General features: G+C 39.9%; 2 protein-coding genes across 4 annotated transcripts in view; both read right to left on the bottom strand.

The window, feature by feature from the left end:
- DHX9 (DExH-box helicase 9) overlaps positions 1–12,495 on the bottom strand; it is a 51,942-nt gene extending 39,447 nt beyond the window's left edge. Inside the window, exons 1-3 of the mRNA XM_045877280.3 lie at positions 12,357–12,495; positions 8,677–8,809; positions 7,896–8,036 (exon numbers count right to left, since the gene is read on the bottom strand). Of these exons, the coding sequence (XP_045733236.1) occupies positions 7,896–8,036; positions 8,677–8,787 (252 nt within the window). The 5' untranslated portion in view covers positions 8,788–8,809; positions 12,357–12,495. The remainder of the gene's footprint in view (positions 1–7,895; positions 8,037–8,676; positions 8,810–12,356) is intronic.
- A 10,344-nt stretch (positions 12,496–22,839) lies between these two features.
- NPL (N-acetylneuraminate pyruvate lyase) overlaps positions 22,840–24,679 on the bottom strand; it is a 38,048-nt gene continuing 36,208 nt past the window's right edge. For 2 of the 3 annotated variants that reach the window (XM_045877272.3, XM_045877274.3), the window contains exon 11: positions 22,840–23,413. In XM_045877272.3, the coding sequence (XP_045733228.1) occupies positions 23,309–23,413 (105 nt within the window). In that variant the 3' untranslated portion in view covers positions 22,840–23,308. The remainder of the gene's footprint in view (positions 23,414–24,679) is intronic. The other variant, XM_045877271.3, reaches the window with a different exon arrangement.

Genomic DNA, 24,679 nt, shown 5'->3' with positions numbered 1-24,679 from the left:
CTTCTAGATTACCTGGCTCTGGTGGCCAGCAGGACTTACGCTTTTGGCACCTCAGAACTTTATATATATTCACATTCTTTTAAAAGATGCTGCCTGAGGGTCTGGCTTCTAGTCTGCCTGAATCTAGGTGCTGAGATCCTACCCTTTGGGACACTGAGTGATCTTAGCACATCCTCAACTACAAGGAGCTATTAATGAACTGCCTGGACAAGAACAGAGGTTTGAGAAACCACCAAAAGCTGGGGCAGGGCTGAATGAAAAAGTTCATCTCCTATATGAGGCCGCTCCTTCAAGACTTGGGAGAATTGTTTCATGTACTGTATAGAAACTAACATAGTCAGGCAAAATGAAACAGGAATATGTTCTAAATGAAAGAACCAGATAAAACCTTAATGAAATGGAACTATGTAATTTATCTGATAAAAACTTTAAAATAATGGTTATAAAGATGCTCACCAAACTGGGGAGAAGAATGTATGAACACAGAACTTCAACAAAGAGATGGAAAATATAAGAAAGTACCAATTAGAGAGGTCAAAGAGCTGAAAAATACAGTAACTGAACTGAAAAATAACACTTAGAGTTGTTAAAACAGCAGACCAGATGGAAAAGAAGAAAGGAGTAGTTAATTCAAATCCAAGGCAGTGCAACTCACCCAATCAGAGCAGCAAAAAGAAAAAAAAGTGAAAAAAATGTAAAGATACCTTAAGAGACTTATAGGAAAACATCAAATGGACTAATATTCGTATCACTGGGTTTCAAGGAGGAGGAAAGAGCGAGCGAGAAGGAGCAGAAATCTTATTTGATGAAAAAAAGGGCTGAAAACTTTCCTAACCTGGGGAAGGAAACAGACCATCCAGATGCAGGAAGCCCAGAGGGTTATAAATAAGATGAATGCAAAGAAACCCAAACCAAGACACATTATAATTAAAATATCAAAAGGTAAAGCAAGGAGAGAATAAAAGGCAGCAAAAGAGAAATATCTCATTACACACATGGGAACCCCCATCCATGAGCAGATTCTTCAGTGAAAACTTTGTGGGCCAGAAGGGAGTAGCATGATATATTCAAAGTGCTGGGGAAAAAATTTCCATGCAAGAATATATGTTACCTGGCAAAGTCATCATTCAGAACTGAAGGAGAGAGAAATAGTTTCCCAGATAAGCAAATGCTAGAATTCACTCATTACCACTAAATACGCCTTTACAAGAAATGTTAAAAGGACTTCTTGGGCTGCCTGGGTGGCTCAGTCATTGGGCGTCTGCCTTCGGCTCAGGTCATGATCTCAGAGTCCTGGGATTGAGCTCTGCATTGGCAGGGAGCCTGCTTCTCCCTCTCCCTCTGCTGCTTGTGCTCTCTCTCTCAAATAAATAAGTATTTTTTTAAAAAGGACTTCTTTAAGCTATAACGAAAGGGCACTTACTGGTAACAAGAAGAAATATGAAAGACTAAATCTCACTGGGAAAATTAATACATAATAAATGTAATAGATTAAGTATACTTATAAAACTAGTATGAAGGTTAAAAAACAAAAACAGTAAAAGTAACTGATTTTAATAATTAAAGGATACACAAAATAAAGATGTAAATTATATCAAAAATATATAACATGGTGGTGGAGAGGTGTAAAAACGTTGCACTTTAGAACTTAAGTTACGGACTTAAAACATCGGTATACATTGTTACGTGTAAGTGTAATGATGATCACAAAGCAAAATTCTGAAATACACAAAAGAAAAAGGAGTACAAGCATACCATTAAAGAAAATCCTCAAACCACAAACAGAAAAAGGAATAGAAACTAGAGAAACAGCTAAAGAACAATGAACAGAATGGCAATAAGCACACACCTATTAATAATTACTTTAAATGTAAATGGACTAAATTCTCCAATCAAAACAGAGTGACTGAATGGATAAAAAAACATGAACCACCTGTATGTTGCCTACGAGATACAGTTTATTTTTTAGTACAAAAAGAACTTTATTAACCTTCTTTCAAACTTTATTCCCAGGCTTCTTTGGCTTAATTAGCTATAAGGAATGAATTGTGTATAAGCAAAAACTGAAAAGAGCTATAATGTCCTAGGCGCTTGGCTTTAAAAATATTAGAGATCTCGATTTTATCAGATCCATGAACAGAATTTAAAAAAGCAGCATAATATAAAGTAGCAGCTCCCAGTAACTTCTTCAAGTTTTATCTTCTTCAGAAGTTGACTCAATTCAGTTTGCTTCGTTCTTGGAAGCTTCATCAAAATTCTCCATAAGATCTGGAACTTCATCATCATCATCATCCTTTCTGGTAGCAAGTGGTGCTTTTCCATCCATAGACTGGTTTGGACAGAGCTTCAGTCAGTCTTCTTAAAGGAGTCAGACTATCTCCACTAAGCTGGTTTAAGATATTGGGTAGCATTTCTGTCAGCTGCATGGTCTTAGCATGGCCTATAATGGTTATTAAAGTGTTCACATTGCCAGGGATGCCTGAATTTTAGGGTTGTTAAAGTAGATCACTGTTCCTTGGTTTGTGAACACATTCACTTTTTCAATATCAAAGATATTGTTTATCCCTAACTTCTTGAAAGAGAACTGAAGTTTTCTATCATCTGCTGTAGCCGTTCCATGAACAACCACCTTCTTGGTGAGCAGTTTCTTTCCCACCAATGCACACGCGTGCTTGCAGTTTGGCAAGTTTCTCCCAGTTAATGATAGTTTCTTTCATCTTGTTGGAATGGAAACAGGACCACATGAGGGAATAGGGTTGGCACTTAGGAGGTCTTGGGTGGACCAGCTGAGGTTCAGTGCACACACATGGGGACACAAGATGGCAGCCAAAGGGAGGCCAAAAGTGATCCAAGAGATACACTTTAGATGGAAGTACACACAGACTGAAAGTGAAAGGACAGAAAGATATTCCATGCAATGAAAAGAAACATTTCCATTTGTCTGGGGAAGCAACCAGAAAATAGACTTTGTTTTTTGTTTTTGTGTGTGTGCGTGTGTGGATAATAAACTTTGAAACAAAGAGTGTAATAAGAGACAAAGAAGGGCATTTCCTAATGATAAAAAGGTCAACGCAATAAAAGGATATAGCATTCGTAAATATTTAGGCACCCAACATAGGAGCAGGAAAATATACAAAAAGCAAATATTAACAGACATAAAAGAAAAAGAGATAACAGTACAACTATAGTAGGGAACTTTAATACCCCATTTACGTCAATGGACAGTCATCCAGACAGAAATCAGTAAGGAAACACTGGATTTAAATGACTTGTTAGAGCAGACGGACAACAGATATTTATAGAACACCACTAAGTAAAGTGAAATTATCATTTATCTCGCCTTCTCTGTCTAAACTCTAACTCAGGGTGACTAAATTATTGATAATAGGTTTCTTGTTATAAAAGTATTCCAGCTCAAAATCAAAGGAAACTGCTAATGAATAAATCTAAGCAGTGATCATAAATCACTGCTAACATCACAACATTACATGCCTCCTCCTGATAGAACAGAACATCACCTTTGGTATTTTCTTATTCTTGCCCCTCCACTCCCATCAAATCTGAATCTAATCAAGTCTCTAGATCTAACTACCAATTGTGGGAAACAAAGAGGCAGAGAAATGTTTTGTGATACCACATGGATGTAATCTGCAAATTCCAAACTGTGGGAAACTAAAGAATAAATGATGTGCTTTCTTCAACAAATTACAGAGAAAAATGAGAAAAAGAGTAAGAGAATCTAGTGATTAAGAGATATTAATCATAAACACAGACATCATTTGGAGCATGATTTAAACAAAATGTAAAAAATTGATTTGTGAAACAGGAAAATTTGAGTATTAACTGGATATCTGAGGACATTAAGAAACAATTCTAAAATTTTTTAGATTTGATAATGGAATTGTTATTGCTTTTTAGAAGGATTATCTTTAAGAGATACAAACTGAAATAGTAACAGAGGATAGGATGCCTAGAATATCCTTCAAAATCATCTGAAGAGGGGTGTCTGTGTGGCTCAGTCGTTAAGCGTCTGCCTCCAGCTCAGGTCATGATCCCAAGGTCCTGGGATCGAGTCCCGCATCGGGCTCCCTGCTCAGAGGGGAGTCTGCTTCTCCCTCTCCCACTCCCCCCTGCTTGTGTTCCCTCTCTTGTGGTCTCCCTCTCTGTCAAATAAATAAATAAATAATCTTTAAAAAAAAATCTGAAGAAAGTAAAGACTAGAGATGAGTCATGACTGGCCCTACTGTAAAGTACTGCAAATGAATTATGAAAACATGAGCTCAAAGAAGTAGTTCTATACACATTTGAAATTTCCACAATAAAAAAATTTTAAAGTATCCTTTGCATTCAGAAACAGGTCACTTTTGGGAAGAGCAATTTGTGGAATGAAAGGGCAAATGCTAAATGAAGTAAGTGACATGATCAAGGATTTGGCAGGAATGAGATGAGATAAAGATGGTAGCTAAAAGTAGGGATTGGTTTGTTATATGATGTTTTTCCAAATTCACCCATTCATCATTCATTCATTCAACCGGAAAAAAAAAGAACTTCAAGTGCCTGCTGTAATTTTAACACTGTAGAAACAGCAAATGAACTCAAAACAAAAACCAGGGCACATGGATGGTTCAGTCGGTGAAGTGTCTGCCTTCGGCTCAGCTCTTGGGTCTCAGGGTTCTGGGATTGTGCCCAGGGAGTACCGGGCTCCCTGCTCAGCGGGGAGTATGCTTCTCCCTCTCTCTCTGCCCCCTGGCAAACATGCTCTTTCTCTAATAAATAAACTCTTAAAAAAAAAGGGCAAAAACCTGCTCTTTTGAACTTTTATTCTTATATGAAAAGTTTGGGGAAAAATGAGGTTGGAAGAGTGTTTTTTATACTCAGTACAACTGACATTTTGGGCTGGACAATTCTTTGTTGTAGGAGACTATCTTATGCATTGTAGATGTTCAGCAGCATCCCTGGCCTCATATTACAGGTTAGTATTGCTGACACTCCCTTCCAGTTGTAACAAAAATGACTCCATACATTGCCAAACATCCCTGAGAGACAAAATCACTTCCAGCTGACAAGCACTGGGTTAGAAGTTAGTAAGTGCTACTAAGAAAAATGAAACAATGAAAGGGGATAAGAAATACCAGGGTAATGGTAGCACTGGATTTGCACCTTTGACAAGGATGGCTGGGGAAGAGCACTCAAGGCAGAAAGAATAGTTACATACAAAAGTCTTGAGGTAGAGAGGTGTTGGCACACTGAGAAATGATAAGCCAGTGTAGCTGGAGCAGAGGAAGTTAGAGGGAAAGTGGCAAATGCATAGACTAGATTGACCTTCCTGCAAATAACATGAAATCTAGGGGGAAAAGATACAAAAAAACCTGCCCCCAAAACCCCCCCAACTATTTATGCAAGCACTAAAAAGTGAACAAAGCTGGAAGATTATGGAGGTGACTTGAAATGAGAAAGCAAGGAATACCAAAGGTTGTAATTCCAGTCTATTATGGCTTTTAGCCTAAGGGAAGACCATGTGAGGCAGTTAAAACTCCAAAAGAAAACCCAGTCTTTTAGGCCTGAGCAATCAGAGAACATAAGCTTGGGTAAATGAACGCTGCTAGAGAAATGAGGCAGCAATCCTGGGAAGGAAAGAATGAACGCTGCTACGAGAAGAGGCAGCAATCCTGGGAAGGAAAGAAGGAAGAATCTCAAATTCCATAAACTCTGCCCAAATCACTGCCTAACCCCTGAACAACAGTATTAAGACAAACTCCAAGCTGCCTAGCAAGGATCAGAAAACTAAAATGAGATTTACACTGTCACCCAAAAGATAAGTGTCTGGAGTCCAACCAAATTTCTTGACAGTACAACAAAATCAATAACCTTTTGAGAAATATAACATTATTTAGGGTCTCTACAACATGATTATCACAACGCCCAAGACATAATCCAAAATTACTTGACACAGAAAGAAAAAGGTGAACAAATCTCAAGAGAAAATACAATCAAGAGAACCCAACCTGAGATGATCCAGATGTTAGATTTACTAGTCAAGAATTTTAAAACAGCTATTATAACTATGCTCAATGACATAAACAAAATTCACATTTGTATTATGAACATATGCTTATAATGAATGCAACAGTAAGAAATGCCACCAGAGAAATAAAATCTCTTAAAAAAACAACAACAGGGTGCCTGGGTGGCTCAGACGGTTAAGTGTCTGCCTTGGGCTCAGGTCATGATCCCAGGTCCTGGGACTGAGTCCAGCATCGGGCCCCCTGTTCCTTGCTTCTCCCTCTGCCTCTCTCTCTGTCTCTCATGAATAAATAAATAAAATCTTAAAAAACAAAAATGAAAACAACAACAACCTGTTAATTCTGGAAACGAGAAAGACAATACATGAAATAAAAAATTCACTGGATGGGCTGACAACAAAAGGGAGCTGACAGAGAACAATCCGTGAACTTGAAGATAATCAGTAGAAGTCATTCAACCTGAAGAACAGAAAGAAAAAAAGAAAGAGCCTCAGGGACCTTTGGGATAATATACAAAAGTTTAACATATTGAGTCCCAAAAAAAGAGAACGAGGCAAAAAAAAAAAAAAAAATTGAAAAAATAATAGCCAAAGATTCCCCAAGTTTGGTAAAAGACAGAAATTTACAGATTCAAAAATCTCAGCAAATTCCAAGCGGGGTAAGTACAAAGAAAACCATACCTAGTCACATCATAGTCAAACTGCTTGAAAACAAAGAAAAAAAAATGCAATCAAAGAAAATAATACATTACATATAGAAGGAAATGATTTGATTATAACTGACTTCTCATCAGATAACAATGGAAGAAAACAAGTGCTGAAAGAAAAGGACACTGGCACATCAGAATTCTACATCTAGTGAAACTATGCGAGACCGGAGGTAAAATAACATTTTCACATATAACAAAATTAAGAAGAATTTGTCACCAGCAGACCTACACTTTAAGAGGAAGAGGTTAAAAGATACAGATTAGGTCATAAAAGATGGAGCAAATGCCAATGTTCCAAACATATGAAAGATATTTGCAACATTCTTTTCATAGCTAAGAAATCTCCAAGATCATCTTGTCCAATTCCTTTATTTTGCTCATGGGCCAACCAATATCAATTATCTAGTGGTATAATATACAAGTCTAATTTCTGCGTCAAAGCAATGGAAATAAAACATTTATATCAACCTTTATAAATAAGTCAGAATACACAGTGAAAATAAATTGTTAAAATTGATACAGATATTATTCCTAAAGGTTTTATAAAAACTGAATCTTTCATTTAAGTTACCTTAGGTATTTACTTAAATCATAATGTGAATCTTTTTATATTGTTAAGAATTCCTCTATCTTTGTGAAAACTCAAATTTTCATTTTTTAATTAAATGAGAAATAAAGTTTATTTCTTAAAAACAGTACTAGAAAGGAGTCTGTTGCATACTTACACAATATAAGTAAAATGATATGCCATTGCACAAAACAGAATTTTCTCTCTACTGTAATAAGGAACTGTCAATGGAAGTAAACACTGTCTTAAGGTATTTCTGATTTTTATATTCTGTTTAAAATGTTATGTTTGGAAGTACACAGAACACAACAGGCTCTGAAAATCAGTTTATGAATGAATGAAATATATAAAACTATGAGACACACAGATTAATGGAATTTCCCAAGCCCACAAGTCAGGTATGTAATCACAATAAAATCAAAATCTTCAGGAACTCATCCCTGGGCTCCAAGAAAACAAGATTCCCAGGTTCACTAAGGAACACAATATATTTGAAAACATCATTGAAAAATCATCACCCTGTCTCTCTATACATATTGGGTTGGCATTACCTTACCACATATATGTTAAGTGCTGGGCCTGCCTAAGTACTTACCCCAACAGCTGGGACTTCTTCACTCTTTACTTCATTTATCCGAACCAAATAGTTAACAAAATCTCTGGCAGCATTGCTCTGTGCATCTTTTTTATTGGTGGAATTGCCCATGCCAATGTAATTATAACCTTCCACTCGAACCTTTTACAGTCAAGAAAAAAAATGTATTAGAAGAGATTGACCCGGGTAATTCTGGGTCTTAAAAAAAAAAAGGTAATTCAATAGTCCATTAAGAGATAACAGTTAAATGTTGAAGATATACTCCATAAAAACACAGAAAATAACATCTAAGAAAATCGTTGACTTATGAAAAAGCTTGAATTATGCTATGCTGCCCAGTGATAAACTAATCTAAAAACAACAATATTAATTTATGTGGCTCAGATATTCTCTTCTGTAACAGAATGTTCCACATTAAAATCTGATTTTATAAGACCCAAGAACAAGCTCCCCATTTGTATTTATTTTAAGCAATTTGACTCGAAGCAATCAAGAATCGCTCCACTTTCCAAAGGAATTAGTGAAACTGCAAATAGCTGATCCAACTTTTCTAATCTGCACTACTGGTACTGTGGCAGCTGAGGGAGATACATGTTCTAACCAGAATAATTTACCTATCAGATTGTTTTAAAAGTAATGCTCGCTTGAAAATGATTTATAATGAAACAGAATAGCAAACAAGCGACAATAAATAACATACAACACTACTGTTTCTGAACAGAAAACATTTTTCTCTTAACACCAAAATAAGTGTCAAAAAATCACAAAAATATAGTAATACCTCACACATGAACTTCTGCCTGTTTTTGTTCCCCACTGCTCTAATTTCATAGGATGGGGTCATCTTCCTTTTGCCACACCAGGCATACAGAAAATTTTTAACATCACCCATGATTCAAGTGTCTTCTTCCGACCTAAGAAAACAAAAGTTAAACCACATTATTTATGAGCAAACACCACAAGTGACCGATAACTGGAATTAACTGAAAACCTAGGTTAAACACAGGATATTCTATCATACTGCTATTAAAATTGCTTATGACAAAATTTTAATGACATAATTGGAAGGCCTATAACATGTTGTACAAAAAAGCAGTATACAAAATACACGACTTGAATTATACGCATAAATCAAGACTAAAAAAGAAATATCCCTCAAAATGGTTATCTTTGGGTGACTCCAAGTGATTTTGACTTTTTTTTTTGAGAGCAAGAGAGAGAATCTTAAGCAGACTCTATGCTCAGCATGGAGCCTGACGCAGGGATGAATCTCATCTCCCTGAGATCATTACCTGAGCCTACATCAAGAGTTGGATGCTTAACTAAGCCACCCAGGTACCCCTGACCTTTTCTTAAAAACATTTTATGTGAGGTGCCTGGATGGCTCAGTTGAGTGGCTGATTCTGGATCTCAGCTGGGGTCGTGATCTCAGGGTCCTGGGACTGAGCAGTGTCAGGCTCCGCCTCCAGGCTAGGAAGGGAGTCTGCTTGAGGACTCTCTTTCCCTCTGCCCCTCCTCCCAGTCACATGCAGGTGCTCTCACAAATGAACAAATCTTAAAAAAAAAAAATCTTTTTATGTAATGTCCCACTTTTTACAATAGGCACCTTATGTGTTAACTCAATCCTCAAACAATGGGAGATAAAATTATATAGTGAATACTATTATTGTGTCTCTACAAAGGAAGAAACAAGGGCATAGAAAGTTTTTTTCCAAGTCACCTACTGTGAGGCATAAACTCAAAGTCAAACTACTATATTAAGAAATGGTCATCAATCAGGGGCGCCTGGGTGGCTCAGTTGGTTAAGCGACTGCCTTCAGCTCAGGTCATGATCTCAGGGTCCTGGGATCGAGCACCGCATCGGGCTCCCTGCTCGGTGGGAAGCCTGCTTCTCCCTTTCCCACTCCCCCTGCTTGTGTTCCCTCTCTCGCTGTCTATCTCTGTCTATCTCTGTCAAATAAATAAATAAAATCTTAAAAAAAAAAAAAAAAGAAATGGTCATCAATCATTTTGTGTGTAAATCAGAGTTTATTCTCATTCTGAGGTGTCTCCTAGCAGACTGTCCTCAAAGTTGTAGGCTACATATTACTCTACTTAGACTAAAAACACTAATTTGTTAAGTACTAAATCTCTCCTTTAGGCCTTGTTATTCATTAAAATTTGAGGATATTAAGTTTTCTTGATGTACACCATACCATACTTATTGGCACTCTCCCTCTAATATAGTTTATAAATATACCAAAAGATATGGAGCCTGTGAGTCTAAAATCTGAATCTAAATTAAAATCAAGGTATCTGAAGGATGCCTGGGTGGCTCAGTCAGTTAAGCCTGATTCTTCATTTCGGCTGGGGTCATGATCTCAGGGTCGTGGGACTGAGCCCTCTGTGAGGCTCCATGCTCAATGGGGAGTCTACTGGAGATTCTCTTTTGCTTTCTACTCCTCCCCACCACAAACACATGCCCTCTCTCTCTCTCTCAAAATAAACAATAAATCTTACACACACACAAAAAAGATATCTAAGACCAAATTTAGATCCAGAAAAAATATGCAAAAAAATTAGTTTGCTGTGAGAAACCTCATTACTAGCATTAAACCTTTGTCTTCTGTTCAGTGCATTTTTTTTAAAAGATTTTATTTATTTACTTGAGAGAGAGAGAGAGAGAGACAGCACGAGAGGGGGGAGGGTCAGAGGGAGAAGCAGGGAGCCCAACGTGGGACTCGATCACAGGACTCCAGGATCATGACCTGAGCCGAAGACAGTCGCTTAACCGACTGAGCCACCCAAGCGCCTCATGTTCAGTGCATTCTGTTAGCACCTAAATTTAACATCATAAAACTGGACCCCAGTATAAACTTATTCTGTAGCCACAAGCTAACCCTGGAGAAATCCTGTTAACTGAAAAGCCGTGGAAAGCTTTTCTATCTGTAAATTCCACCCCTGAATAATTAACTAAAAAAACAAGACCTCAGGGTGAGTGAGTACCATGAAATATGAAGGACTACACTATCAAATTCCTTCCTTCCTGGGCAGTCTCATCTAACTCCATTATATTCAATAACAACTATAGGCTAATGATGCCCAAATATATACTGAAACCTTAATCTTTTCTCTTTTAAGCTCCCAAATCAAATTCATCCAACTGCAGCAATAATGTGCAAATACTAACCTGACACCTCAGTAAAAACAGAATTTAAGTTTCCTCCCCAAACCTGTTCCTTCTTCCCTCAGTCCAAGTGTTTCCATCTCCCGAAATGGCACCGCCATCTACCAAGTTACTCCTGTCACAACTTGGGAGTCATACACTCCCTCGAGATCCTCCATAGCTATCCCTTGGAGAACTCTCAGTATGCGCCAGGCAGTAGTAACCTTAGAGAATCATCTACATGGACTATTTTCCTTAACCCTTACAATAATTACACAGATAAGACTATGATTATTCTCCCCCTTTAGGGATGAACAAACGGAAACAAAGAATACCTTGCCCCAGAGAGGACAGAGCTCTTAACTGGGAAACCCAGAATTCCAAGCCAGGTAGTCTGACTCCTGACCTACATGCAATTCTGCCTCCAAAACGGGTTTCCAATCCATTCGCTTCTCTCCAACCCCTGCCAGCACTACCGCACACCTGGCGTTACTGAAATAACGTCCTAGACCTATAGATCTAGATCCCCGTTTCCCCTCTGGCCACCCTAAAATCCATTCTCTTCACTCCTCCTCACCATACTCCAGGAACATGGCCTTCTTTGTTTCTTCCCAATCTCTGCTCTCAAGCGCTAATCCCTTCTTACCTCGGCAATTCTGCGCCCCCCCCCCCCCCGCATCTTCAGAGCTGACGCATTCTCGACCTCAGGGCCGACATATCAGCTCCAAAGTCTACCTCCTCCGAAACGCTTTCCCTTGCCACCGTAGTTAAACTAGCTTTCTCCCTCGGCAATTTTCATTTCCTCAATCTTTTCACTGAAACCTGCAGACGTTTGTTCTTCTGTTGCCTCCCACCACCACCGAAACCTCCATGCGGAAGGGGAAGGGGCTGTGCCCCACGTGTTTACGGCTCCACCGCCATGCCCGCAGGACAGCGCCCGGTCTTTGTGGCCGGAATGAATGGATGAAGGGCCCTCGGTGTGTGTGGCGTCACTGCGGGCTCACCACCCGGCCATGCACCCCCTTTCACTCAGCGGCAACAGCACCTTCGCCGCGCGCAGGCCGGAGGAGGAAGTAGGGTTTGGCTGCTTCGGACAAGGGACTAGCCATTGCTGGGGGAAAAACGGGCCTATACCGCGGGCCCGGGCAGCGCAGGCGTGGCGCGGCGAGCAGCACGCAGCCCGCAATCCGGGAACCCGGCGGGCGCCTCGCCCCTTCCCCCACCCGCCACCGCCGCCCGCGCTTCGCAACAAAGCCCGGCTGCAGGAGCGCGGGCCCCCACACCCCCAACGGGTGGCAAAGACATCTCTCCCCTACCGGCGTCCGCTTCCTGGTGTCCGAGAACACAGCCCTCTTAGAACCGCCCGGGGCCACGGCCTTCCTCAAAGACACTCGGTAAACACACCTCTACTCGCGTGGAGGCGGCAGAGAAATGGCTCCGACGGCGGCGCCGGGAGGGCGGGGTCAGTGGGCGTACGCATGCGCACGAAGCGAGTTTAGGGCTGAGGGCGCTCCCCACCCCCAGGGAGGGGCGGGGCCGCAGCTACCACTTCCCGGCGTCCCGTCGGGTCGCCCGGGAGATCGGCGGCGCTGGGCCTGCTGCGCTCCAGCGGGGATTCTTCCCTTGCTCCCTACTTTTGAACGTTTTTGAGAGTTGGGAACGTTTTGAGAGCATTTTGACGCAGCAAAATGTTTCACAGCTTCTATCATGGGGCCCTCCGGTAGATGACAAATAAAAGGTAGAAGACAGAACTGGAAATCTTAGGTGCTATGAAGAGTGCTTAGCGAAGTACTTGGCACATAATAGGGGTTCAGTAGGTCTTGTTATTGTAGTGCTTCAGATACTCTAATGCCAGTGTCTTCTGAAAGAAAGAAGCCCAGTGAAGGCAGGAAACCTGCCTGGCTAGCTGAGGCCACTCACTGCAGTGTGTGGCACATCTTAAGTGCTCAGTAAAAACCAGCCGAATGAGTGGATAAACCCTGCAAGGTTGTTTTTGCTTAAACTGGATAACCTTTTGTCTTCAGAGTCTTTGGAATAATTTGTATATTTAGCTATTGTAGTAGTCATTGTTACATTTTTGAACTGTAGTGCTTCCCATGAAGGCAACAATACAAAATATTTCAAGTTGGGGTTGTTTCAGAGATTCCCGACTAATCAATTGTCTGGGCCCATCATACCATATCCATCCTTATTTTTCACTTTTTATTGTCTTTTGTTCTTGATTCTTCTAGCTCATAGTGATTAATCCCTTTAAAACTCTGTTGCTCCTGTAGTCAGAATAACAGTTTAGCATTTACTCTTATTTTCTTCACGTGTTTGCTGTCTTCAGTTAAGAGTAAAATTATTCAGAGAAAGACCTTAATCTTATTTTTTTTGTACCTTTCAGGGTGCTTAAAGCAGCAGGTTCCTGATAGTTATTTATGATAAGGGAAATTCAACCAGCATACATGGATTGCAAATGTTTTGTAGCAGATTGATGAATACAGCAAAAGTGTCAACATATTAAGTATAAATAAAACTTTCAGAGGTGGATCTTTCCAAGAACTATGGGGAATTTTATTATTGAGTTGGTTCATTAATCTGGGCCTTGCTCCTGAGAGCTAGAGTTCCCAGGGGATTGTGGGCCATAACTGGCGTTACCTCTGTAGGTTGCTGTTGGCAACTAGCAACTAGATCTTAACGTTTGTAAGTGAAGCTTCCAAACCTGCTCCAGAAGTACAGTGTGGTCAGATTTCAATACAACAACTAGATGTTCCCAGTATATGACTAGCTAGATGACTACAGATGTTAGCAAAGCAGGATAGAGTAGTATTATTGGTACTTAATATTTCACATTGACCTTTTTGGTTAGAAATTAGTTATGGAAGAGTTGACTTAGTTCCTGAGTTTGGTAGAAAATAAAGGTTATAAGTATATGTATTAAATTCAATCTGTAGGGTGTATAAAAAAATACTAGCCAAGTTTCTCATGTCATTTGTTATTTCTGCCAACTCAATGGACTGGGGCAAAGTCTCTGCCAGGGAGAATGAGATGATGATCACCAACACCTATAGTTGAAATGTAAGATGAAAAATGAGGGAGAATGTTTTGGTTCATTGCTCTTCCTCTGTTTCTCAAATAAGCAGAGGGTTAGGGATGGGGGGAATGGAATAAGAGAGCCTGCAACCAGAACTAGGATTTAAGCAGGGTCATGATGTCTTGAGGAAGTTAGTGCTGGTAAAGTTTGGGCCAACTCATAAGCTTGTGAACACCAGTGACACTTGCACCCTTCAACATTCTTGTACTACCATATACAATGCTGTATCCAGACAGGAATGAAGTTTTGTTTGTTTGGTTTGTTTTTTAAAAGGCTCACAGAGACTTCCTGACCGCTGGAGTAGCTTGACTTCAGAGGCTGCAAGGCTGAAAAGCTAGGTAGAGCATTCAGGAGCCTTATGGTACTAGAGAGACAAAACCTGGAGTTCATCAAGGAAGAGAGAGACCAGGCTTTCATCTGACACCCCCTGCAGAGGTACATTCTAAAAGGAAGGACAAACTCAGGGGAATGAAAACCAGCCTTAAATCATCTCACTTCCTCATTGGACCAAAGTGCCTTATCTCTCTCTTTCTGCCAGAAGAGGAAGACAGAATGACCTATAATTTGTACAATTCTTTATAGAATCTCCCAAATTAAAAAAAAAAAAGTCTCCGGCAAGCCAGGAGACAGGCCAAATAACTGAAAATCAAGAGGAGAAAATATAACAGAAATGTGCCCATAAATGATTCAGATGTTGAAATTATCAGACTTTATAAAAATTGTGATTAACATATTCAATAATATAGATGAAAACATTGGAGGTAATTTACAGAGAGCTGGAATAAATGAGAAGTATCAAATAGAAATTTTAGAAGTGAAAATAGAATCACCGAAATTCAGGACTCAGTTAATGGGTTAATAGATTGTACATAGCAGAAAAGAGAATTGGTCAATTGGAAATAGATTAGTAGAAAATATCCAAATTGACCTTGCAGAGAAAAACAAATGATAAATACATGAAAGAACGTAAAAGATGAGTGGAACATGGTAAAAAGATCTAATGTACATGTGATTAAAGTTTCAGAAGTAGAAGAGAGATAGAATGGAGAAAAAGCAATATTTGAAGAAGTATTCCCTAAAACCAATGAAGACATAAAGCCATAGTTTCGATGAAAGCTTGAATTTTAGCAGTCAATAAAAAAGGATGCAAGTAAAATATTCACTGGTAATAAGCTGCTATGCAGAGAATTAAATATAATGCTGGGATAGAATTTGAGTGGGTGGCTATTTTAAACTGGAGGTTAAAAATATCATCCCTGAGAAGGTCATATTTAAGCTAACATCTGAATAGCAGACAAGAAGGGAACCATGTGAGAATCAGGAGAAGAACATTGCAGGCTCTTTCTATCCCCCTGTAAAGAAGAAAAGAGGTAACAGGTCAAGTCAGGTAGGGCTGGATAAAGTTTGAAACAGAAAAGTGTCTGTGTTCCAAAGTGCCTTGAGCACCACGATCTTCCCAGCCAAGGAAGTCCAAAGATTATCCGTTAAAAACAAGACATCTCCAAGGGGAAACTCTACCACAGGCCAAGGCAGCTCTTTATGGTAAAGACCTAAGCTCTTAGTAGGAAAGGTCTGCAGCATGGATACCTGGATACTTGGGAGGAGAAGATGGTGGAGGAATAAATGGCTGTTATTTCTCCAAATGATCCAAATTCCTCCCTTGGAAGCAGAGCTGGTGGCCACAGGTTTTGCATTTTATTTCATTTCTTTTGATCCATTTTTAGTCAATCTCTTGTAAGAAAGGTCTGTGATTTCCCTGACTGGGCCACAAGCATGAGTCTTCCCTGACCTCCCTCAAGGGGGTGAACTGTTCTGGCAGATCACCACGCTTTCAGTTATATACAGACCATTCTAAAAGAACTCACCCCAAATTTTCATACATAATGAATTCAGTTAATTGCCGTCCTTTTAACTGAGATATTTTACATATATGTGAAGATGAACAACGCTTAAATGTATAGCCCTTCATTTTTTTTTTTTATTTGTGTATACACCAATAGAACTATCACCCAAATCCAGATATTGGCCATTTCTATTATCCACAAAGTTCTCTTGTGTCCTTTCTCAGAGGTAAATTCCATTCTGACTTTTATCACAAGAGTTCGTTTTGCTTGTTCCTGAACTTCACAAAAGTGGAATCATGTAGTATATACTGTTTTGCATCTGGCTTATTTCACTCAACATAATATTTTTGAGATTCATTCATGTTAGATATAGCAGTACTTTTTTTTTCTTTTGATTGCTGTTAGTACTCTGTTTTATTGTCCACAATTGGTTTATCCATTCCCCTGATGATGGGCACTGGAATAGTTTCTAGTTTGGGCTAGTATGAATAGAGTTGCTATGAACATTCTTTTTTTTTTTTTATTTATTCATTTGAGACACAGAGCTACAGAGAGAGAGAGAGAGAAAGCATGAGCAGGGAGAGAGGCAGAGGGAGAGTAAGAAGCAGGCTCCTCGCTGAGCCAGGAGCCCGATGTGGGGCTCGATCCCAGGATCCTGGGTTCATGACCTGAGCTGAAGGCAGACGCTTAACCATCTGAGCCACCCAGGCGCCCCTAGAGTTGCTATGAACATTCTTGATTACATCTTTGGCCCCTCTGTTTTTAGTTTTAGTTTTTGTCTGCAATGGGAGAAACCACAGCCCTTTGAATGTCTTGCGGTATTAGAATTCCAACAAAGCAATATTTAATACTGTATTAAAATGTGGCCCCAGCTCTGTAGCCTTTAATTCAATTATCATTAATAATGGGGGCTTAGAAATAGTTGAGTCTTCTGATTATGATTTGAAAGAACTTAAAAGACCTTGGGCAGCTTTTTTTTTTTTAAAAAGATTTTATTTATTTATTTGAGAGAGAGAATGAGAGAGAGAGTACCTGAGAGGGGGGAGAGTCAGAGGGAGAAGCAGACTCCCTGCTGAGCAGGGAGCCTGATGCGGGACTCGATCCTGGGACTCCAGGATCATGACCGGAGCCGAAGGCAGTCGCCCAACCAACTGAGCCACCCAGGCGCCCACCTTGGGCAGCTTTTTAAAGAAGAAATTCAGAGACTAAAGGAAAAGAAAATGTAGGTTGAATGTACCATTTCCACGAAATCATTGCAAAGTTAAGTTTTCTATTGCTACTTAACAAATTAGTAAAACTTAGTGGCTTAACTCAACACCTGGTTATTACCTCACATTTCTGTAGGTCACATTCTGGATAGAACATTAAAAAGACTGTGGTTGGTCCTGGGACACCTGGGTGGCTCAGTTGGTTAAGCGTCTTTGACTCAGGTCATGATCCTGGGTTCCTGGGATTGAGTCCACGTCAGGCTCCCTGCTCAGCGGGGAGCCTGCTTCTCCCTCTATCCCTCCCTCTGCTTGTGCTCGTTCTCTCTCTTTCTCAAAAATAAATAAAATCTTTTTTTTTTTTAAAGGTTTTGTTTATTTATTTGACAGAGAGAGAGACAGCGAGAGAGGGAACACAAGCAGGGGGAGGGGAGGAGGGAGAAGCAGGCCTCCCGCCGAGCAGGGAGCCTGATGCGGGGCTCAATCCCAGGACCCCAGGACCATGACCTGAGCCGAAGGCAGATGCCTAACGACTGAGCCACCTAGGCGCCCCCAAAATAAATAAAATCTTAAAAAAAAAAAAAAGACTGTGATCCTATTTGCTCTTAGAAAGAGTAAACAAATTTTATGATGCTAAGTTTGAAGTGTTTTAAGTGGCTGGTCCCATCCTACATTGTACTAGGACTGGTCTTTTTGACGACTAGCATACAGAAAGGGATGGTAGGTCACTCCTGAGGTTGCTCTAAAAGACTATGATTTCTGTTTTGGGCTCTGGCACATTCTTTCTTTTTCTCTTTCCAGAGGAAGCAGGCTGAAGCCTCTGGCCAATGGCCAGCAAGGAACTGAGGTCTGCTCACTGCTATGTAAGTGAACCTAGAAGCTGATTCTCCAGCCCCAGTTGAACCATGAGATGAGTGAAGCTCTGGCCAATAACTTGACTGGAACCTTATAAAACACTTGAGCCAGAACCACCCAGTTAAGCTGCTCCTGGATTCTTGACTCTCAGAAACTGCATGAGTTAATAAATGTTTGCAGTTTTAAGCTAAGTTTGGGGGTGATTTGTTACATGGAATAAATAACAAAAACAAGTATCTTCTATATCTAGGTTCTGTCTCTTCTTTCATTCCTTGCTGCCACTTCCTTAGGTTAGAGCTTCACCACTGGGTACCAAGTGCAGTAGGCCACCCAATGGTTTACCTGTTTCCTGTCTCTGTCTTCCAGTCTACTCATCACACTGCTTCTAGAGTGACATTTTTAATACAAAGTCGTGTCACATACCTACCTATCCCACACGCACATCTTTTAGTGATGATGACTCGTTGCTTTCCCTTTTCTCACCCAGGCCTCTTCGACTTACTTGTTCTTCTCAAATCAGTTAGCAAAAGGCATTGTCTCATTGTGTACGTCACTGTTCCAAATAGTCACATGGCTCATTCAAGAGCCCACAGATATTTTTCATTTCCTACCCTCTATGGTTAGATGGAAACACAGTAAAAACTTCCAACCTAGGAAAAAATCTGAGAGTGGCACTATCATCTGGGCTCCATTAATAATAAATACAAATTTCTATTGCAGTTCTTGCCTTGGGTTTAGTATCATTTTCAACTTTATTTTGCCAGCTATTAGTTAAAAGGTTTACCAGTGATGTAATGTTTCTCTGTTGTATAAAGAGCTTATACCGAATGCCTTGGATAGCTGTAAAAACTAACACTTCACTGTGTTTATGTTGTGCCAGATACAGTTCTAAGAACTTTATCTGTATTATTTGGTGTGATTCTCATAATAACCAGGAGACAGATAACATCAGGAGATGGATATTCTAATTCTCATGTTATAGATAACGGAAAGACTGAGAAGTTAAATAAAATGTTGTAGGTCATATACTTAGTAAGCAGTGGAACCAGGACTTGAACCCAAACAGCTTGGATCTGAGCACATACTCATAACCATGAGGCAACTCTGCCTGTCATACAACCATGGTATACTGTTTGTCATTCCATACTCTATGGAACCCAACTCTCCACTACATCAGTAGGTCCTTGGGCTTGAATCTTAGGGACAACACTAGCTAAGAGATATTGTTAAAAGTGGACATACAGTTTTAAGATTCTCGGTGTGAAATATAGTCTGGTGTCACCCAGTTAAGATTCATATTCTGGCTCTGCCACAGACCATGTGTGACCATAAGATATTTAACATCTCTTAGCCATAGTTACTTCATTTTTAAAATGGGAAGATGCTGGGGCGCCTGGGTGGCTCAGTTGGTTAAGCGACTGCCTTCGGCTCAGGTCATGATCCTGGAGTCCCGGGATCGAGTCCCGCATCGGGCTCCCCGCTCGGCAGGGAGTCTGCTTCTCCCTCTGACCCTCCTCCCTCTCATGCTCTCTGTCTCTCATTCTCTCTGTCTCAAATAAATAAATAAAATCTTAAAAAAAAAAAAATAAAAATAAAAATAAAAATAAAATGGGAAGATGCTAAGTTGTATCAATTCTAAAATATACTTCAAAAAGCATTTTGATATCTCTAGACTGAGATGGCATGTTCTACTTTATCAGTGTTTTTTTTTTCTTCCTCAGAGGTGTATCAAATGATGTCTTACAGTCAAGAGCACCTTAGAAATTCGATGAAACGTCATGAACCTACATCATAAACTAACTACAAAGAATAGATAAATAAGCATATAAAATTCAGGACCTAACATATACCATATTTAAAACATTTTTTTCCCCTAAAAAAAAAAAAACGTGAAAACTACCTTGTGTTCATTGTACGCATGCACTGTTGAAAAGATTAGGCCCCACCTAGAGCGAGAATGGCAAGGGGTATATCCATAAGGAATCCAGGGTGAGCTGCAGTGATCAGTATGTCCCAAAGCACAAAAAGTGATGTGCCACCTTTTAAGGACAAAATGTACCAACCCAGGATATCCCAGTAAGGATGCCTATTCTGCCCACTGGACTAGTTTTATTCACAAAATAACAAGTCATAGAATCTTACCTTCTAAGATTTAGTTTTAAATGCGTTACCAACAGTAACCCATGGCTCGAAAGCCAGGGAGGCTTTGGCCTAACATTAAGTTCAAACTTAGTGCTGTAAGTGTGGAGAGAGGCTGCTGAGTGGAACTATGTATGCCCACTAGCTGAGCCCACAATACAGAACTGGAGACCATGAAGAGAGGGCCTGAGGGATGCTAGATACAGCAAATAGAACATAGTAGGATGAAAGTTCAATTTATTAAGAGTGGAATTAATAATGTTATTAATAACAGCTTGAAATTTAAAGGACTGATGACTTGTTCAGGATGGCAAATGTCACAGATGAAGTACATAATCTGGAGTCCAGCAGAACAATTGTCTAGATCTTGAGGATAAAGAATGTAATATATCTGATACCTTTAAAATTACTCTCTTCCTTGTTATATAGTTCTGGTATTCATTGAAATGCCAGTTTCTATCAGAATTCATTTTTGTGGCTTGCTGTGCATATTTATCAGTGAAGATTTGCTTTTTTTTTTTTTTACAAGCAAACATGACATTGGAAATCATTCATGTGTTATTTTTTTGTATCTGTTGTACCAGTTTCTACGGAGCCATTTGTTTACCTACAAGTTTATTCAAGTTCATTGGATTTCGCAACTTGCTTTGTTCTGCTTTACAATTATATTTGCTTTCTCTGCCTTTATCCTATAGAAACTCATTTAGATTTAGTTTACAGTTTGTCATGCTTCTTACTTATGTAGCCACCGAAACACCATATCCACATTTGCTTTAATGGTTCCCATATTAAGGTGTGGGGTTTTATTTTCCCATGCATTTGTGTATTGGAGCATTTTGTTGCCTGCTTACACCAGCTTTCATGGATACTAATACATTTCTATAAGATAATGAGATGTTACCTTCTTTTAATGTTAAATAGTTTCACATATCTAGAATTTGTAATTTCCTATTGGATACTAGTACAGAATGTACTGTATTTTCATGAACAAATGTTTTCCTTTACAAATTACTTTTAAAAACTTTCTTTTTTTTTTTTTTAAGTAGGCTCCACGCCCAACATGAAGCCCAATGCGGGGCTTGAACTCATGTCTGTGAGATCAAGAGTCAGACACCAGGGCACGTGGGTGGCTCAGTGGTTAAGCATTTCCCTTCGGCTCAGGTCATGATCCCAGGGTCCTGGGATCCTGCTCAGCGGAGAGCCTTTTTCTCCCTCTCCCTCTGCTTGCTGCTCTGCCTACTTCTGGGTGCTCTCTCTGTCTCTATCAAATAAATAAACAAAATCTTAAAAAAAAAAAAGAGTCAGACACTTAACTGACTGAGCCACCCAGGTGCTCCCCCTTTTTAATAAACTTTCAATGAAGGTAAATGGGATATACTCACCTATTAAGAGAAAATGACTCTTAGATTGGAACACATAGCAAAATATAAATTTATTCTATTTAAAAGAAGCATCTAAAGTGAAAGATTCCAACAACTTGAAAAAAAATGGAGATGTTCGAATAAATCTACTAATGAAAAAAATAACAAAAAAGTGTAGAATACAATAAAAAAAATGCATTGCTATGCTGCCAGCAAAGTAAAAATATGCCTTAAAGGTAAACAAAAGTTAAAGGGAAAAATGAATCCAAACGGGGGGGGAGGCAAAGAGGCCAAAGAGGCAAGAGAACCGTGATGTAAGCGCCTACCCTGACAGAGTCTGCTGATCCCTGATGGACTTGAGCTTCCTTTCACTGAAAGCTGCATGGGGCTTAGGAGAAAGGAGACAAAGCCTGGAGGCTGCCCAGAGTGCAGAGGCTGAGATGTACCCATAAGTCAGAATGCCTTACACCTGCAGTGAAAAGTGAACAGAGGCTGAGATATATACCCATAAGTCAGAATGCCTTACACCTGCAGTGAAAAGTGAACAGCAATAGCAACAATAAAACAAAATAAAAAAAACAAATCAAAAAAACAAAAATAAAAACAAACCCAGAGGAGGAGCATATTAGGAAAGCTTGTCTGGGGGTGCCTGGGTGGCTCAGTCATTAAGCGTCTGCCTTCAGCTCAGGTCATGATCCCAGGGTCCTGGGATCGAGCCCCGCATCGGGCTGTCTGCTCGGCGCAAAGCCTGCTTCTCCCTCTCCCACTCCCCCTGCTTCTTGTGTTCTCTCTGTCGAATAAATAAATAAAATCTAAAAAAAAAAAAAAAAAAGAAAGCTTGTCTGTTACAAACTAGGTATTTGGTAAGGGGGAAAAAAAAGATTCACTTCCTGTGATGCTCCCAAAAATTTCAAGTCAATTATTTTAAAGTGGTCACTAGTCAGCAGAGAGAAATCACCTGGATGAATTCAAATCATATCCTCTTTGGTAGAATGCATTTTCCATCCAGACTTGAAGTAATTATTACATATAAGGTTCCACTGTACATAAACACATTTAAAAATCACAAAATATGAGGATAAAAAGTACCAAGAGCATCAGCAGAAGAAAAAAACCAACCAGCAAAATTGTACTTGTACATATTTTAAATGTTAGAATTATCTAATACAGACTATGCACATACCTATCCTTCCTTCATGTTTAATTCACCCTACTGCTAAATAAATAAAAAGCCACAAAATTAAAAAAAAAATTTTTGCTTAAATTTAACCAGAAAAATCATGGTGTATATTACCCAAACCCAAGAAAACAAAAAATTCCAGATAGAAAAATATATTTTTCCACAAAATGTTTATATAATAACAAAAACTTGTAACAATATATATAGCTGTACGTAAGCTGCAATGTAATTAAACCTTATTGTAAACTTTTCTTCCTTCTGCACCATTTCCTTAACCCATTTTTCAATCTTCTGGGCAACTTATAGTTATTTTACACTCAAAGCACAGAGTAACATCTTTAGTTTAACTTTCCTATGACTTACAAGGCCTTACAGGACCTGGCTCCCTCCGGTCCCTTTAAACTATTTCCCTTCCTATTCTTTCCTTAGTGTCTGAACTCTGGCCCACTGGCTTCTGTTCAGATGTTCACACTCTACAGCCTCTGTTGTGGCTTGGAATTGTCAGATCTTTGGCACCAGGAATATACCCTCTGCTTCTCTTTACCTGTCTGGCTCCTTCCCAGGATTCTAATCTCAGATGAAGTCTAAGGGACACAGAGACACTTCCCTCACTGCTTTGTGGGAGTTAGTCTCTCTCCTGCACCACCATTCTCCAGCACTTTCCTCTGGCCAGATTCAGTGATCTTGATGGAAGACCCACAGATACTGCAGTTCTGTACAGACAAGTGAAAGAGCAAAAGGTAGGGAATACTCAGTGGAATGTTCAAATTGGGACCACAAAGCTGACTGAGGTTATTTCCTTAGGGGAAGGACAAGGACGATACTAACTGGGTCAATGTTCTGGGGAGTCCAGATAGCAACCACAACCTGCAGACCGCCCAGGCTTGTGAATATTACCTGCAGCTCTTAGTAAGAGATGGTTTAGATGTACCCATTCCCTTGAGTCCTGAGGTGAATCACTTTGTTGAACTGCAGTCCAAGGATTCCCAGGAATGCGATTTGTAGTCCTTGTGCCACCTCCTCCTACCCGAGGCAGGGGACCTTAAATGGGGCCAACTGGACTTGGACTATATATAGATCACTCTGAGCCCCTGATGTGCTTGCCCATCAGTGGGAGCCCACTTCCAGGACTTCAACGATAACTTTGTTATGTGTGCTTGGTGATGGGCAAGAGGCCTGTCCCTTACACCAAAGGTTGATATTTGAAAAAATTTTCTGTGCCCACAGGACCTCATCCAACATCTGGCTCAAATCTGGGAACCTGGCATTGAGGAAGGTCATTCTAGCTGCTGTGTAGAAAATATACTGGAGGTGAACTTGATGTCCAAGCTCCTAGGTGGTCCATGTGGCGTAGAACTCGAACACTCCCTATACCTGGTATACAGATACAGGTGACAAGTCCTGCTGGATACAGGTTCTATACACATTTGGTGGAATCCATTCCATTATGTTTACTAATTGCATGATTAAGATCTAGGAAATTTCTGTAAGGTTTTTCTTTTGGTTGTCTAACTTAAAATGCTGATGTGTCCTATGTAACAAATGATCTCTCAAGAGTCACCAAAGGGGTTGGCAGAGAAAACATGATTTGGGTTAGTTATTTTGTCCACCAAGTAGCCATTTCTCAGCCCCAGAAACCCAAAGTGCAAGGTGAGGCCCCCCCTCTAGCAAGGGCTTAGCTCTGCTGTTTGTATAACTTTGATTCCAAGATTCCTTCTCCATGTAACTGAAGCAAATTGGGGTTGAGTGAGCATGTGATAAGGACAGTGGTTAAATGGGTTAGATCCATTCTTTGCTCTTCTTGCTTTGACAGGCATTTAAGTCCCACTCCATTCTTCCTTATGTGAAAAGCCCGGGTGAGTCTAGGTGGGTGCCTGGTCTTGGACTGCAGTCATTTTAGAATGTCCCTTAGCCCAGCCCAGCCTAGCCCAGCCCAGCCTAACCCAGCCTTCCCTCAGGCTCCAGATTCCTGACAGAAG

The sequence above is a fragment of the Mirounga angustirostris genome, unplaced genomic scaffold (assembly GCF_029215605.1).
Source record: "Mirounga angustirostris isolate CCGP_5_RB_7025 unplaced genomic scaffold, mMirAng1.0.hap1 SCAF_6, whole genome shotgun sequence".
NCBI lineage: Eukaryota > Metazoa > Chordata > Mammalia > Carnivora > Phocidae > Mirounga > Mirounga angustirostris.
The sequence above is the reverse complement of the archived record's forward strand: the minus strand, read 5'-3'. Positions and strand labels throughout refer to the sequence as shown.